This window comes from Phalacrocorax aristotelis, chromosome 33, assembly GCF_949628215.1.
Source record: "Phalacrocorax aristotelis chromosome 33, bGulAri2.1, whole genome shotgun sequence".
In the NCBI taxonomy this organism is placed as follows: domain Eukaryota; kingdom Metazoa; phylum Chordata; class Aves; order Suliformes; family Phalacrocoracidae; genus Phalacrocorax; species Phalacrocorax aristotelis.
The window spans coordinates 178,880-193,894 of NC_134308.1; the positions used below are offsets into that span (position 1 = coordinate 178,880).

Consider the following 15,015-nt stretch of genomic DNA (forward strand, 5'->3'; position numbering starts at 1 on the left):
GGAAAAGGAGATTCTGGCCCCAAAATTCAAGGGAAAGCAGATTCTGTGCCCAAAATTCAGGGAAAAGGAGATTCTGGCCACACAATTCAGGGAAAAGGAGGTTCTGGTCCTAAAATTCAAGGGAAAGCAGATTCTGTGCCCAAAATTCAGGGGAAGGGAGATTCTGGCCCCAAAATTCAGGGAAAAGGAGATTCTGGCCACACAATTCAGGGGAAGGGAGATTCTGGCCCCAAAATTCGGGGTAAGGGGGATTCTGGCCCCAAAATTCAAGGGAAAGCAGATTCTGTGCCCAAAATTCAGGGAAAAGGAGATTCTGGCCCCAAAATTCAGGGGAAGAAACATTTTGACCCCAAAATTTGGGGGAAAGGCGTATCTCACCCCAAAATCTCGGGGTTTATTGTGTCTAGGCACCCAGTTTAAGGCTCCACGCTGGCTGTCTCTGCCCCCAGGACAGCTTTCATCCCTCATTGACCCACGGGGAGTTGTGAAAAGGCCGTGGGGGGGGGGTTGAGGTGCCGGTCCCCATCCCTGCCATCTCCTCCCTTCCCCGGCTTCCTATTTCCCCCCCCATGAGCCCTTTTGCAGCAAGCGCAGGTTTTTTATCGCCTCGTCTCTTTTCTCCTTGAGTAGAGACGAGCTCCGAGACATCTTGTCAAGCCAGACCCCTTTTATTCCTACTCGTACCCAAAGCTTTATTCCCTTTTATTCCCTTCTTTATAGCAAATTGATTTCTAAAAGATTTTTAGCTGTCGCAGAGGAGGGAGAAAGACATTTGGGCAACTCTTCAAAGCGCCGGTTTCTGTGCGAGCCCTTTGAGAACGGGCTTGAGAGCAGCGTTAGGTTTTGAAGCGAAGACACGGGAAGGCAGAAGAAGCATTTAGTGAGGTTACAAGGGTCTCGGTTTCTTTTTCCATCTTAGAAATGACAATAACTCGTCCTGCAGAGGGTTTGGGCTGGTTGCAGGTCGAAGCCATGTCTCCTGCCTGGGAATTCAGGCCGCTCTGCTGATGGTTTGGCCTCTTCCCATTGCTGTAGAATCACGGGGTGTGTTTAATTCCAGGGAAAGGCTGTTTTTCAACACGTATTTTGTGATTTTCCCCATAATTTTCGCCCTTGCCTGGAGCACAAGGGCTCTATGTGACCGCTGACGAAGCTCGGAGCAGGCAGCCCTGGTTTTGGGTGGAGAAACAAGTGAGTCGGGGAGAGAGGAGACCCCAAATTTGTCTTCTGCAGTAAAAAGGGGCTCAGGTCTTCCTCCTTTCCAGCAAAATTTGGGTCCAGCATCCCCTTTTCACCCTGATTTGGCACAAGGTCCAGGGCAGGCTGGATCTGTGGGCTGAGCTCAGCTAGGTGAGGCTTAAAAAGGCCGAGAGCCCGGTCTTGCGCTTGGGTCCCAACAAGCCCAGGCAGCGTCGCGGGTTTGGGGAGGAGCGGCCGGAAAGCTGCGCGGCGGGGAAGGACCCGGGGGTGCTGGTCGACACGAGCCGGCAGCGTGTCCAGGTGGCCACGGCGGCCCCCAGCGCCCGGGCTTGTGCCGGCACCGGCGGGGACGGGGCGGGGATGGGGCCCCTGTGCTCGGCCCTGGGGAGGCCCCACCTCGAGTGCTGGGCTCAGGTTTGGGCCCCTCGGGACAAGGAGGGCCTGGAGGGGCTGGAGCGTGTCCAGAGAAGGGCAGCGGGGCTGGGGCAGGGTCTGGAGCACAAGTGTGCTGGGGGGCGGCTGGGGGGGCTGGGGGGGTTTAGCCTGGAGAAGAGGGGGCTGAGGGGAGCCCTTCTCGCTCTCTGCAGCTGCCTGAGAGGGGCTGGGGTAAGGGGGGGGTCGGTCCCTGCTCCCAAGCGACGGGACGAGGGGAGACGGCCTCAGGCTGCCTCAGGGGAGGGTTAGGCTGGCGACGAGGGACAATTTCTTCCCCAAAAGGGCGGCCGGGCGTTGGCACAGGCTGCCCCGAGAGGTGGGGGAGTCGCCGTCCCCGGGGGTGCTCAAACAGCGTGTCGGGGCGGCCCTCGGGGACGCGGTTGAGGAGCCCTGGGGGTGTCGGGTTGGCGGCTGCGCTTGATGACCCTCAAGGTCTTTTCCAACCTTTACAATTCTGTGACTCTCTGATTCTTTAATTATGAAGGCTCTACAAAAGTGTGGAGCTGGGTTAATCCTTCCCTACACTCCACCCTTCACCACTCACCCATGCTTTGCTGTTCGTCGGTGTCAGGATTGTAGAAGCTCCCCCTTTTTCCCCTCGGAGCCACAAATCGGACTTGAAACGCACTGGGACCGCCGTTGTAGCGGCTTTTTGCCTCCGAAAACGCGTGATCCGTGGGCTGCAAAGCCTTGGCTTAGCGGATCGCAGCCCGGGTTGGTACGGATCAGCTCCGGTTTAGGCCGGAGGGGACGTCCTGCCCCACCCGAAGCAGTTCCCACAAGGCACGTTGGTTGGTCTTTAGGCCAGTTCGTTAACGGACGGCTCTAACGATATCCCACTTCGCCTCCTCACCCGCCAACGCCTGCGGTTCGATGGATCCCCCTACCCCCGAAAAAGCACAGAGCAGCGCAACGTGTGCGATGGCGCACGGTAATTTTCCTGACAAAATACCCCGTATTTTCCCCTCCCTGGGCTTTTCTACCTGAATAATTTTTCCAAATTACCTCTTTTTGCCTTTTTCTTTGATTACTCTTTTTTTTTTTTTTCCCCCAAGCGTCTTCATGCCGTGTTGGGCCCTTCTGTGACTTTTCTAGGGGTAAAACGTAGCGGATCCCTTCTCCCTCCCCCCAGAAATTCCACATCCTTTCTCCTCCTTCAGCACTACAGGCTTGAAACGCATTCGGCCGCTGACGGGTGACCCGACGCCGCGCTGACGTGTCTCACTCCCCAATTTTTCCCCTTTTTCCCCTCGATCCACGCCGCGGTTTTGTCTGCGACAACCCCTTTCCTCTTCCCTAGCGGATCCTTGAGCCGGATGACTTCCTGGACGATTTGGACGATGAAGACTACGAGGAAGATACGCCGAAGCGGAGAGGGAAGGGGAAAGCCAAGGTGAGGGCAGCCGGATGGGTCTGGCCGGGTCCCGGGCATTGTTTTTTGTGGCGATTCCTGGCAAATCCGAGGCGTCGTCGGTGCTGGAACAACCCCGACGTCTCCCGGGGCGCGACCGTGTTGCGTTAATGGCAGGAGTCCGAGGAGCGGCTCGGGGGAGACCCTACCGTTGAGTCACGAGGTTCAGGCAGGACCTCCTTGCTTTCTAAACTCCTCCGAGAGGAGTCTAGGTGCGGCTAAGCCCAGTCTTAGTCTCAGACTTGGTCAACGGTTTATCTACTGAGGGTTGTAGAAGTAACCACCCATCAGGGTGTTTGTTAGTAACTAATTTGCCCCGGCCGGTGGCGTTCAATGAGGATGATCGCGGCCAGATTAATGAATAGTGAATAACGGATTTATTAAAGCAACAGACACGCAGGTTCTTTGGTTACCGGTGATGAGATCGCTGGTCACAAGACACACACAAATACTAAGACGACGAGTAACGCTGCTAGGCTACAAATGCATTAAGCAAATATGAAGTGTTGGAGATTTAAAGTGACGCTATCAAGAGCTTTCTAAGTTTTCCTGGGGAAATAGTTGGTATAACCAGATGGTTTGGTGTTACCCAGAGGCGTCCCGGTGAGGGGGGAAGGAGGCTCAGCCCATCGACTGCTCCCAGAGGCCAGTGCTACGCGACGGGATCTTCCCCAACACCCTCTTCACATGTTTTATGCTATTTTTTTACCTTTCAGGTGGAGCTTGAGTGACTCTAGTCGTACGCACCTTTATTAGGATTGGTGTAAAACCGCCTCCCTTTACTTTTAAAAGCGTAGACTAGAAGAAATTCCAAGCGCGTGCCCAGTGAGGGGTGGTCACGCCTTAGAGGCGGGTAGCTTTTGGGACAGAGGTGTGTCTTGGTACTATAATGATATTATAATGAGCAAAGTTCACCCAAAAGACAGTATTTTGTCAAAAGTGTGACGGCCTGTTGGCTCAGAGTAGCGAATACGCAGCGCGCCAGCTCCGCGGTACCTCGAGATCCCGTTTACCTTTTCTAAAAACATAAGTTTAATTTCAAAGTCGCCTCCAGCGATTATTCCGCAGACCGTGTCCGTGTTGAACCTCAGGCTGGGGAAACCTTGGATGCGCTTGACCTCGTGGATGGGATGAGCAGAGAAAACACCCGGGGGCTTGAATAACTCGTGTTCGTTAGCCGCTAACGACTGCTAATCACCCAAAACCCCCCGCCACGCGAGAGATCCTGCGCGGTAGAGCCACCTCGCGTGGATCTGCCCCTTCCCAAAGCGGGAAAGACCCGATCCCGAGGGATTTGGGTCATCCGTCGATGCCTTCGTCCCCACACAGCCGTCCTGGCCGCTCGCGTCCCACAGCCCTTTCGGGCTCTACCCACTACGTGGCAGTGTTGGATCGTGCTTTTCTCCAGCGCTGATCGCCGCTGTTGTCCTCCCCGTCACCCGAGAAGCTTTTTGGGCCATAATTTTACCTAAACCTTGGCTTTTCCCCCTTGTTTTTCCCAGGGCAAAGGTGTCGGAGGGGCTCGCAAGAAGCTGGACGCGGCTATATTAGAAGACCGGGATAAACCCTACGCTTGTGACAGTGAGTACTGAAAACCTCTCCTCGCCTCTTCGGGCCTGGGAGCAGAACCAGGCTGCGTTGCTTTTGGGATCCGTGGGGCTTTTTCCACTGGGATTTGGGTTTTCAACCTCAAAAAAAAAAAAAAAAGGTAGATTTACGCAGGGGGGAGGGTGTTTTTGAACCCCTCGGATTCTCAGCCCTCCTCCGGCGGTCGAAGGCGGCTGGAGTTTTCCCACCGGCAACGCCGTCCTCTCGCCCCGAGCGAAGGGCTCTGCAGCCACCCGGCGCGTAAAAACGAGGATAAACCTCTCCCGGTCTTGCAAACACCCCCCGCAAAGGTTGAAAACAAAACCCACCCACCCACACACACACCCCCGACACCATTTTCCCAGTTGGATCCGTGTCCGTCGGGCCGGTTTCGAAGCCGGCCGTAGTCCGTCCCCGCCCCTCGCGCTATCGTCCCTCGTTAAAGCCACTTAACGAGTTCGTAGCCGCGAAACGCAACGCCGTGCGCTGGTCCCGCGCCGGCTAAAAACCTCCTCAGCTCCAGGGGATGTGATTTCCGAGGCCGTACCTTCGTGGCCCGCTCCTCTGCGAGCCCAGGGTTGCCGATGCTTCCTCCTCCTCCTCCTCCTCCTCCAGCTGGTGGGGGGGAGGGAAAAAAGGCAATTTAAACAGGGTGAACGGAGCAAAAAAGGGGCAAGTGAGGCTTTGAAATTACCTTTCTCTCTTCTTCCTCCTGTCCTGCAAGAGCTGACACTAGTTTCTTCCCCCAAAAAAACCCCCCTGAACCCAAAGTAGTTGTGTTTTTCCTCCCCTTTTTTCTTGTTTTAAGAGTCTGTCGCTTGGCTCGGGTGCGTGATCTGCTGTGGGTGTGTGTGTGTGTTTTCTCACGACTCTCTTTCTGTGTTTCAGATAGTTACAAACAAAAGCATACCTTGAAACCTCCCGATCGAGGTAGTCCACTCTCTGTCTGCTTTTTTAATTTCCTTCCTGCCTTTCTTCTCCTGAAACGTTAGGGTTTTGTGTTTTTTTTTTTTTTTTTTCCTTTTATTTTTTCACCAAACCTCGCTGGAGCCTGCGGGAGAGGGCCGGGGAGCGGCGGGGGTGGTGGTGGGGGAACGCGGGAGACGGGGAGGGAGAAGCCAAAGGCCACCGAGCGACGTCAAACCCTGCCTCCCCGCCGGCAAGCGGGATCCGGCAGCTCCTCTCCGAGCTCGCCCTGACCCTTTTCCAGCAGGGAAGAGCGGTCGTGCGTGCCAGCAGAGCGGCCTCCGGAGAGGGAAAACAAAGATCAAACCCCCCCGACCGCGGCGGGGCTGGGAAAAAACACGGCGTTTCCACCAAACCCCTTTCCTCCCTCCCAAATCCCGCGCGCCCGGCACGTGCCCCCTTCCTTTTAAGAGACGCCAAAGTACGTCGCTGCTTCTCTTGCGAAAAAAAACCACCAACCCCCAAAACCTGGCTTTTTTTTGTTTTAAAATAAACCCCCAAAACGGGTCGGCCGCAGGTTTAGGGTGGATGTTGACGGCGGGGTGGGAATAAAAACCCGTAGCCGAGCCGGAAAGCCACGATCATCTTCGTGGTGGCTCCTCTTCCTTGCCGTTGGGGAGGAGGAAGCCTGACTGGTGTTTAGATACCGGCCTGCCTGGTGGTTTTTTTTTGGGGGGGAAAAAAGTCAATTTTAAACCTTTCCAGGGCAGGAAGAAAACGCCACCTGCCAGCTCCGCCTGGCTGCTCATGCGGCCGACCCCATCGTGCCCTCGGTTGGCTCCAGAAAGCCAGAATTTGATGTAATAAGGTTGTAATTGCCATCACGGCTCTTTTTTCGAGCTGTTTTTTTTTTTCCTTTTGCTGGGTTCGTGACGTTTTGCCAGCGTTTTTTTTTCCCCCCCCCGCCAGGGGTGGGAAACATCATCTCGCAGATCCCTTTGCCCGGCGGGGGGGTTTCGACCCAAAAAAAGCCAGTGCCGGCTGCTTGCGTCGGGGTCTTGGTGGGGTTCAGCCCCCGTTTTTGGTGAGCAGGTGGAGCCGGGCTGCTTTCCCCCCCCACCCCCTCTATTTTTGGAGTGATTCAATGCCATGAGAGGAGATACAAGCCCCAGTGGCGTTTTTTTCAGGCTTCAAGTGGATCCAGAAGGGTCTGGGATGTTACAGAAAAGCTCCAGGCTCAAGAAATCTCATCCCAAAGTGACTTTTTCCCCCGATTTTCATGGACGTTGTGAGAATACACAGGGAAAATCCATTGCCAAATCCTTCTGCCGGGCCCTGTAAATCCCCCTCCGGTTCTTTCTGCGGGGATTTCACCCCGATCCCCGTCCTCCCTCCTCTACCGTGCCAGCAGCAGGAAGGTGCAGAGCCAGTGCCGGCTCCGTGCTCGCCCTGCCCGCGCTCCTCGGGGCCGAAAGGGGGTTGTGGGGTGTCCTCGGTGCGGCACGGCTGAAAATCTACCCCCCAAAAAAACCCCATCCGGAAAGCAGGTGATGGTGAGCTGGGAGCCCCTTCCCCTCGCCCGTGGGTGCTCGGAGTTCTCCCCCAGGGAAACACATGCCACCACCGGAGGGTGAAAACTCCCAATCCTGCAAAAAAAAACAAACCAAAATGGGGTTGAAAACAGGCAAATCGATGGCGTTTGGGGACGGTGGGTGACTTCTGGGTCAGCGTTGGAGGAGCGAGGTGGCGCCGAGGAGGGAGCGGAGCCCAGACGTGCCCAGGGCTGCTGCCATTTCCCTCCTCGGGGTCCCAAAAAAGAGGTTTCTCCCTCGTGCACATTGAAGACAACCTCAATTTTTTTCACCCGGCTGGTGTAGGAGGTGGTTTTTGGGTGGGAAATCCCACCCTCCAGTATCTTCCCGACCGGCTTTTTGCCACTTGGATTAATCCCCGCGTGGTTTCGCACCTTTACCGAGGGCCGTAAAGCTGCGCTTAACGAGCCACCGTCGTCATCCGGCCGTGGTGGGTGTCGATCACCCACCAAATCGGCTTTATCCTCCCGCGGTGGGATGCGCAGAGGAAGCTGCGACGCCTCTCCGGCTGCTCCAGACCCGATCCGGAGGGTCCAGCCCCAAACCCCTTCTCTAGGCTGTTTCTGGGTGGTTTTACTAAAATCCAGGTGATTTTGGGGCAGAAAGGGAGCGACGTCTGCGCTGAAAGCCCTGAGACGGGAGCGGGTCGGGGATGCCGGATGATTTGGGGTGCGGGATCTCGCTCGGTGCCGGGATGAGCTCAGACTTTCCCCGTTTCTATCCGTAGTTTGCGGGAAGCGCTACAAGAATCGGCCGGGATTGAGCTACCACTACGCTCACTCCCACCTGGCCGAGGAAGAGGGCGACGACAAGGACGATTCGCAACCCCCCACTCCCGTCTCGCAGCGATCGGAGGAGCAGAAATGTAAGCGAAACAACCCCCTTTGCCAAAATCCCCATCGTGGAAAAAGGCGGCGAAGCTGTGAAACCACCCGCGCCGGGGCTGGGAGCGAGCGGCATCTCTCCCCCGACGCTTTTGGGCACCGCGGCATCGCCCCGGCTGCTCCGAGGTTGCGGGAAAGGCTCTTCCGAGCGTTGGGATTTGCGCCGTGGAAGCGTTTTGTCCCAGTCCTGTGTAAAAAACCTTCACCCCGCAGCTAATCCATCTTCCCCGCTTTGCTTTTCCAGCCAAGAAAGGACCCGACGGTTTAGCTTTGCCCAACAACTACTGCGATTTCTGCCTGGGAGACTCCAAAATCAACAAGAAGACGGGACAACCGGAGGAGTTGGTCTCATGCTCGGACTGCGGGCGATCAGGTAAGAGGGGGAGAACATCCTCCCCACCGCCGGCAATCTCCGAACCATCCCTGGCGTCTTCACCCGCGCGGAGGATTTGGGTCAGAGAAGGTGGTTTTCTCCCCGCTGTGAATCACAAAATGGCGCGGGTTGGACGGGACGTCTGGGGGTCGCCGCGTCCAACCCCCCCCCTTGAGCAGGCGCACCCAGGGCAGGGGGCACAGGACCGCGTCCCGGCGGGGTCTCCACGTCTCCAGGGAAGGAGACCCCGCACCCTCTCTGGGCAGCCTCTTCCGCTGCTCCGGCACCCTCCAGCGAAGGCGGTTTTAAGCCTCTTTAAGCGGCGCTTCCCGTGTCCCGACGCGTGCCCGTTGCCCCTTGTCCCGGCGTCGGGCACCGCTGAAAAGAGCCCGGCCCCGACCGCGACAGCCGCCCCGCAGCCATTTAGAAGCACTGACGAGACCCCCCTCGGCCTCCCCCCGTCCCCCCGGCTGAGCAGAGCCAGGTCTCGCAGCCTTTCCTCGCGGGGAGATGCTCCAGCCCCCCGCCCAGCGCGGCAGCTCTCCGCTGGGCTCTCCCCACCCGCTCCCCGGCCTTCTTAAACCGGGGGGCCCAGACCCGGCCGCAGCCCCCCGGCCGCGGCCTCCCCAGGGCGGAGCGGAGCGGGAGGACAACCTCCCTCGCCCGGCCGCCCACGCTCCTGTTCCCGCGCCCCGGGACGCCGCCGGTCTTGCCGCCGAGGGCCCGGCGCCGCCTCGGGGTCACCTCGCCGCCCCCCAGCACCCCCAGCTCCTTCTCGGCGGAGCCGCTCTCCGGCAGGTCGCCCCCGGCCCGTCCCGGTGCGGGGGGTTGTTCCTCCGCAGGGGCAGGACCCCACGCTCGGTGGATCCCACCCGGCCACCGGCCGCGAAGCTCTCCTGCGGGTGCGAAGGCTGCCTTCCTCCCCCTCCCCTGCCTTCACCCGTGCCCCGCCTGTCCCGCAGGGCACCCCTCCTGCCTGCAGTTCACCCCGGTGATGATGGCGGCCGTCAAGACGTACCGCTGGCAGTGCATCGAGTGCAAGTGCTGCAACATCTGCGGCACCTCCGAGAACGACGTGAGTACCCCCCGCAACAACGGGAGCGTACCCCTGCCACAGCGCTACCCCCCAAAACGAGGGCAGTACCCCCCAAGAGGGACCAGGGCACCCTCCAGGGACACCCTTGGGTGTCATCCCCCTCCGACCCCGCGGCGAAGGGATGAGGAAGAAAAGCCCGGGGGGTTTGTGAGCAGCCTCTTGCTGCGGGGACGAGGTTTTAATAGGACGTCTCAGAGGCTTTTTTGGGGGAAAATCCTTGTGGTTTAATAATCCGTGAGACACGGCGAGATTTTTTTTTGAGGGAAATCTTTGTGCTTTTATAGTCTGTAGGACACAGGAAGTCTTTTTTGGAGGGAAATCCTTGTGCTGTAATAGTCCGTGAGACACAGGATGGATTTTGTGAGGGAAATCCTTGTGCTTTTTTAGTCCGTGGGGCTCGGGAGAGCCTTTTTGGGGGGAAATCCTTGTGCTTTTATAGTCTGTAGGACACAGGAGCGTATTTTGGGGAAAATCTTTGGGGTTTTAATGGTCCACAGACCCAGGAGAGTCTTTTTTTTGAGGGAAATCCTTGTGCTTTAGTAGTTTGTGAGAGATGGGACGGATTTTGTGAGGGAAATCTTTGTGCTTTTATAGTCTGTAGGGCTCGGGAGAGCCTTTTTTGGGAGGGAAATCCTTGTGCTTTGAAAGGTTTGTAGCACAGAGCAGTGTTCTTGGGTGGAAATCTTTGTGCTTTCCTAGTCTTTCAGACATGGGAGAGTCTTATTTTGGGGAAAATCATTGTGCTTTTCATGATCCGTAGCACAGCACGGTCTTCCTGAGGGAAATTTTAGCGCTTTACCATCCCTAAGGCACAGGAGGGTCTTTTTGAGGGGAAATTATGGTATCTTTAATGGTCTGTAGGACAGAGCTGGGGTCTTTTGGGGGGAAAATCTTTGTTCTTTTATAGTCTGTAGGACATGGGAGAGTATTTTGGGGAGAATCTTTGTGCTTTTAATGGTCCACAAACACAGATTTTTCTGGGGAAATCAATGTGCTTTAACAGTCCACAGAAGACCAGAGTGTCTTTTTTTGTGGGAAACTGTTGTGCTTTTAAAGGTTAGTAGCACAGAGCAGTCTTTTTGGGTGGAAATCTTTGTGTTTTAATAGCCTGTAGGACACGGGAGAGTCTTTTTGGGTGGAAATCTTTGGGCTTTAATAGTCTGTAGGACACGGGAGAGTCTTTCTGGGGGGAAATCTTCGGGCTTTAATAGTCTGTAGGACACGGGAGAGTCTTTTTGGGGGGAAATCTTTGGGCTTTAATAGCCTGTAGGACACAGGAGAGTCTTTTGGGGGGTAAATCTTTGGGCTTTAATAGTCTGTAGGACACGGGAGAGTCTTTCTGGGGGGAAATCTTTGGGCTTTAATAGTCTGTAGGACACGGGAGAGTCTTTCTGGGGGAAATCTTTGGGCTTTAATAGTCTGTAGGACACGGGAGAGTCTTTTTGGGGGTAATCTTTGGGCTTTTAACAGTCTGAGGGCTCAGGAGGGTCTGTTTTGGGGGAAAAGATTGTGCTTTTGGGAGTCTGGGGTACCTGGCGATGTCTTTCTGGTCGCTCCACCAGAGCTTGGAGGACGACAGAGAGGGACCCTCGTCCCCTCCGCGTCGTCCTTTAGGCAAAGCCGCGTTGAATCATCCGAATTTCCCCCTTTTTTTCCCCCCGCCCTCGGCTTAGGACCAGCTGCTCTTCTGCGACGACTGCGACCGCGGCTACCACATGTACTGTCTCACCCCTCCCATGTCGGAGCCGCCCGAAGGTGAGTGTCGCTCCCCCCGAAACCCCAGCCCCCTCCTCTACGGAAATGGGTCAAAACAAGCAGAATTCCACCCAATATATTTCACAGCCTGTGTTTTGGGGGGGGGAATCGTGGGTCTGTCGTTCCACGATCGAAAATGATGGGGTCCGTCATTCCGCCTGCTCCCCAATTATTCCTCCTCCACTCCGCTGGAGAAGGGGGGAAAAGCCTTTTACCACCCCAAAATCCATCACCGTTTGCTCCCCGAAATCTCTCCGTATTGGTCGGTAGAGCCGAGGGGGAATCGCTCTTCTTCCTCCTCTTCCTCCCACCGTCGCCTCATGGCGTCGAAGCGGGAAAAAAAAACCCCACAGCATTCACAACAACAAAAAAAACCAACCCCAAAATCCCGATGTCACCTTGAAGCTGATTAATTATCCCAGCGGTTAATTATCAACCCCTCTCCTGGCTGCCTTCGCTTGAAGGTTAACGAGGAGGAGGAGGAAGGCTTGCGGGGTCACAAACCCCCAAACGGCCCTGTAAACACCCCCCCCCGCCGTCACTCCCTGCGTGTAATTAGGAAGCCGTGACCCTTAACGAAGCCCTAACGAGGGTAAAGCCGGGCCACCCACGTGTCCTTCTCGCCGCAGGGAGCTGGAGCTGCCACTTGTGTCTGGACCTGCTGAAGGAAAAAGCCTCCATCTACCAGAACCAGAACAACTCCTGATCCCGCTCCGCCAACGCGACGGGCTCCCCGCTGCCCTCCTTTCACCCCTTTCACCTTTTTTTTTTGGGTCTTTTCCCTTTTCTTGGGGGTCTTTTCCCTTTTTTGGATTTTTTTCCCTTTTTTTTGGGTATCTTTTCCCTTTTTTTTGGCGTCTTTTCCCTTTTTTTGGCGTCTTTTCCCCTTTTTTTGGCATCTTTTCCCCTTTTTTGGCATCTTTTCCCCTTTTTTTGGCATCTTTCCCCTTTTTTGGGGGGGTCTTTTCCCTTTTTGGGGAGGGGTGGGTGTATTTTCCCTTTCTTTTGGATGTCTTTTTCCCTTTTTTTGGGTGTCTTTTCTCTTTTAGGGGGGGACCTTTTCCCTTTCTGGGGCATCTTTTCCCTTTTTTTGGCTCTTTTCCCTTTTTTTTAATGTCTTTACCCTTTTTGGGGGCTCTTTTCCCTTTTTTTTGGCTCTTTCCCCCTTTTTTTGGTGGTTCTCGCTTTTTTGGGGGTTCTTTTCCCCTTTTTCGGGGTCTTGTTTCTTCCTTTTTTTTTTTTTTTAAAATCTTCCCCCTGGTTTTTTCGGTTGATTTGTTGGGGTTTTTATCGCTCGGGGAAGGGGGCGTCAGGGTTTATTTTATTCGTTTTTGCAGCACGAGGGTTACTTTCTCACCTCCCCGCCGCGAGATGGGGCACGTGTCCGTCCCCCCCAGCCGAGGAGGGGGTGACGCTGCCATGTCCCCACCCTGCGGGGTGGCTTTTGGGGTGACGCCCGTCCCTACCGAGGGGACACAGACGGGACAGCCCTGCCCTTCCCGTTACCCATTTCCTCGCTTTTCCACCCCAAAATGAGGCGCCTAAATCCACTCCGCCGGCTCCCTGGCAATGCGGTATGCCAAAAAACTCGCTTCCCCCCCCTTTTTTTGAGAAAATTCAGACCCCTGCGCCAGCCGGGGTCACGGTTTTGGGACTTTTTGTTAATTTTTCAATATTTTGGGGGCGGGGAGATTTTTTTTTTGCCCCCCATTTTATTTGTATTTCCTTTTATTTCTCCCTGTTTTTATCATTTCTTTTCTCTCCCACCTCGGAGGATGCTCCCCGTAGCCCCCCCCCACCCCGCCCAGATGAGGCCTTACACCCCACCATCTTCCTCCGGCCGCCACAAAACGGGGCAAAATCCCTCCATTTTGGGGTTTTCATTGCTCCCACGTGGCGCAGAGGGAGAAATGCTTCGCCCCATCCCCATCCCTGCCCCCCAGCCCGCCACGGTCGCACAGGGTTTGTTTTTGGGGTTCGGGGAGGGTGGGGTAATTTTGGGGGGAAAAAGCCGCTTTCACCCCCAAAACGCTGCTGACAGGGAAAGGCGGGAAAACGCCGCTGACAGGAAAAGGCGGGAAAACACCGCTGACAGGAAAAGGCGGGAAAACGCCGCTGACAGGAAAAGGCGGGAAAACACCGCTGACAGGAAAAGGCGGGAAAACACCGCTGACAGGAAAAGGCGGGAAAACACCGCTGTTTTGGGGCTCTGCGGGGACACCCCGATATCCCCCCCAACCCCCTCCTGCCCCCAAGGGTCCCGTTGACTGAATGTGCCTGTTTTTTCTAAAAATCAACTTAAAAAACCTACCTCCGAACCCCTCCCCCTCCCCGCCACTGCACCCTGAATTTCACCTCAGAACCCCCCAAAAAGAGAGGAGCCAACCGGGACGGCGGCAGAGCAACCTGAAACCGGCCCCCTGAGCAGAAAAATGACCCAAAAATGACAGAAATAACCCCTAAAATGACAGAAATAACCCCTAAAAATGACGGAAGTAACCCCAAAAATGAGGGAAATAACCCCCCAAAATGATGGAAATAACCCCTAAAAATGATGGAAATAGCCTCAGAAAATGATGGAAATAGCCCCCAAAATGACCGAAATAACCCCTAAAAATGACAGAAATAGCCCCCCAAAATGACAGAACTAGCTCCCAAAATGACGGAAATAGCCCCCCAAAATGATGAAATAGCCCCCAAAAATGACCGAAATAGCCCAAAAAATAGCCAAAATAGCCACAAAAATAGTCAAAATAACCCTAAATTAACCAAAATCCCTAAAAAACCACCACCACACCAAAAAGCAACCTCCGGCTCTGGGTGATGAAGCGGCTCCAGCCCAGTGGTTTCTCTCCTTCCCCCCCCTTGAGCGCGATTCGGGTGAAAATGAGAGAGTTTTGGTTAAAAATGCGTGGTTTTTCCCTTGTTTTCGCGCCCTGTTGGGGGTGGGACGTTGAAATGTCCCTAAAACGGGTGGGTTTTACCCCAATTTCCCCTCAGCAAAGCTTCACGGTTGTGTCTTATCCGGGAAAAAAAAAAAAAAACAAAACAAAAAAGTGACACCAAAACAGCTTGTTTTCATAATAAAAATGGATTAAAAGGCAGTGGTGTGGAATTGGGGTTGTTTTGAGGTAAAAATGGGGGGTTTGGGGGCAGTGGTGTGGCAGGAGAGGCCTGGGTTTGGGGTAAAAACTGACCATTTAGGTGCTTGGGTGTGGCTTCTCTGAGTGCTGATACTGAGGTTGTGCCACCCTTTTTGGGGTAAAAACCAGCCATTTAAGTGCTTGGATGTGGCTTCTCTGAGTGCTGATACTGAGGTTGTGCCACCCTTTTTGGGGTAAAAACCAGCCATTTAGGTGCTTGGATGTGGCTTCTCTGAGGGCTGATATCAGGGTTGTGCTGCCCTGTTGTTTGGGGTAAAAACCAGCCATCTAGGTGCTGGGATGTGGCTTCTCTGAGGGCTGATACTGGGGTTATGCTACCCTGTTTTTTGGGGTAAAATCTGCCCCGTCTGGGCCGTTTGTCACCCGCTGGCCCCGGCTTGACATGTGAATTAATCCTTTTACAGATTTATTTTGCAGCTAAATCACCCGAATTGGGGCAAAGGCCGGAGCTTGAGAGCCAGGACCCAGGCGTAGGGTAATATATTGGGGAAATTAATCCTCATTAACCTCATTAGGGTGGGGGTCCCCGAATGCCTGGGTTCCCAGGGGGGGTGGGAGGGGGGGGGTTACAGGGACTCCCCCCGGTCCCCGGGAGGGCAGCGATATCGAACG

At 55.2% G+C, this 15,015-nt stretch overlaps 1 protein-coding gene across 2 annotated transcripts in view; it reads left to right on the top strand.

Moving 5' to 3' along the window:
- DPF2 (double PHD fingers 2) overlaps positions 1 to 14,343 on the top strand; it is a 22,507-nt gene extending 8,164 nt beyond the window's left edge. Inside the window, exons 5-12 of one of the 2 annotated variants that reach the window (XM_075076649.1) lie at positions 2,936 to 3,028; positions 4,549 to 4,627; positions 5,522 to 5,563; positions 7,859 to 7,996; positions 8,260 to 8,388; positions 9,351 to 9,463; positions 11,158 to 11,239; positions 11,869 to 14,343. In XM_075076649.1, the coding sequence (XP_074932750.1) occupies positions 2,936 to 3,028; positions 4,549 to 4,627; positions 5,522 to 5,563; positions 7,859 to 7,996; positions 8,260 to 8,388; positions 9,351 to 9,463; positions 11,158 to 11,239; positions 11,869 to 11,945 (753 nt within the window). In that variant the 3' untranslated portion in view covers positions 11,946 to 14,343. The remainder of the gene's footprint in view (positions 1 to 2,935; positions 3,029 to 4,548; positions 4,628 to 5,521; positions 5,564 to 7,858; positions 7,997 to 8,259; positions 8,389 to 9,350; positions 9,464 to 11,157; positions 11,240 to 11,868) is intronic. The other variant, XM_075076650.1, reaches the window with a different exon arrangement.
- The last annotated feature ends 672 nt before the right edge of the window (positions 14,344 to 15,015 follow it).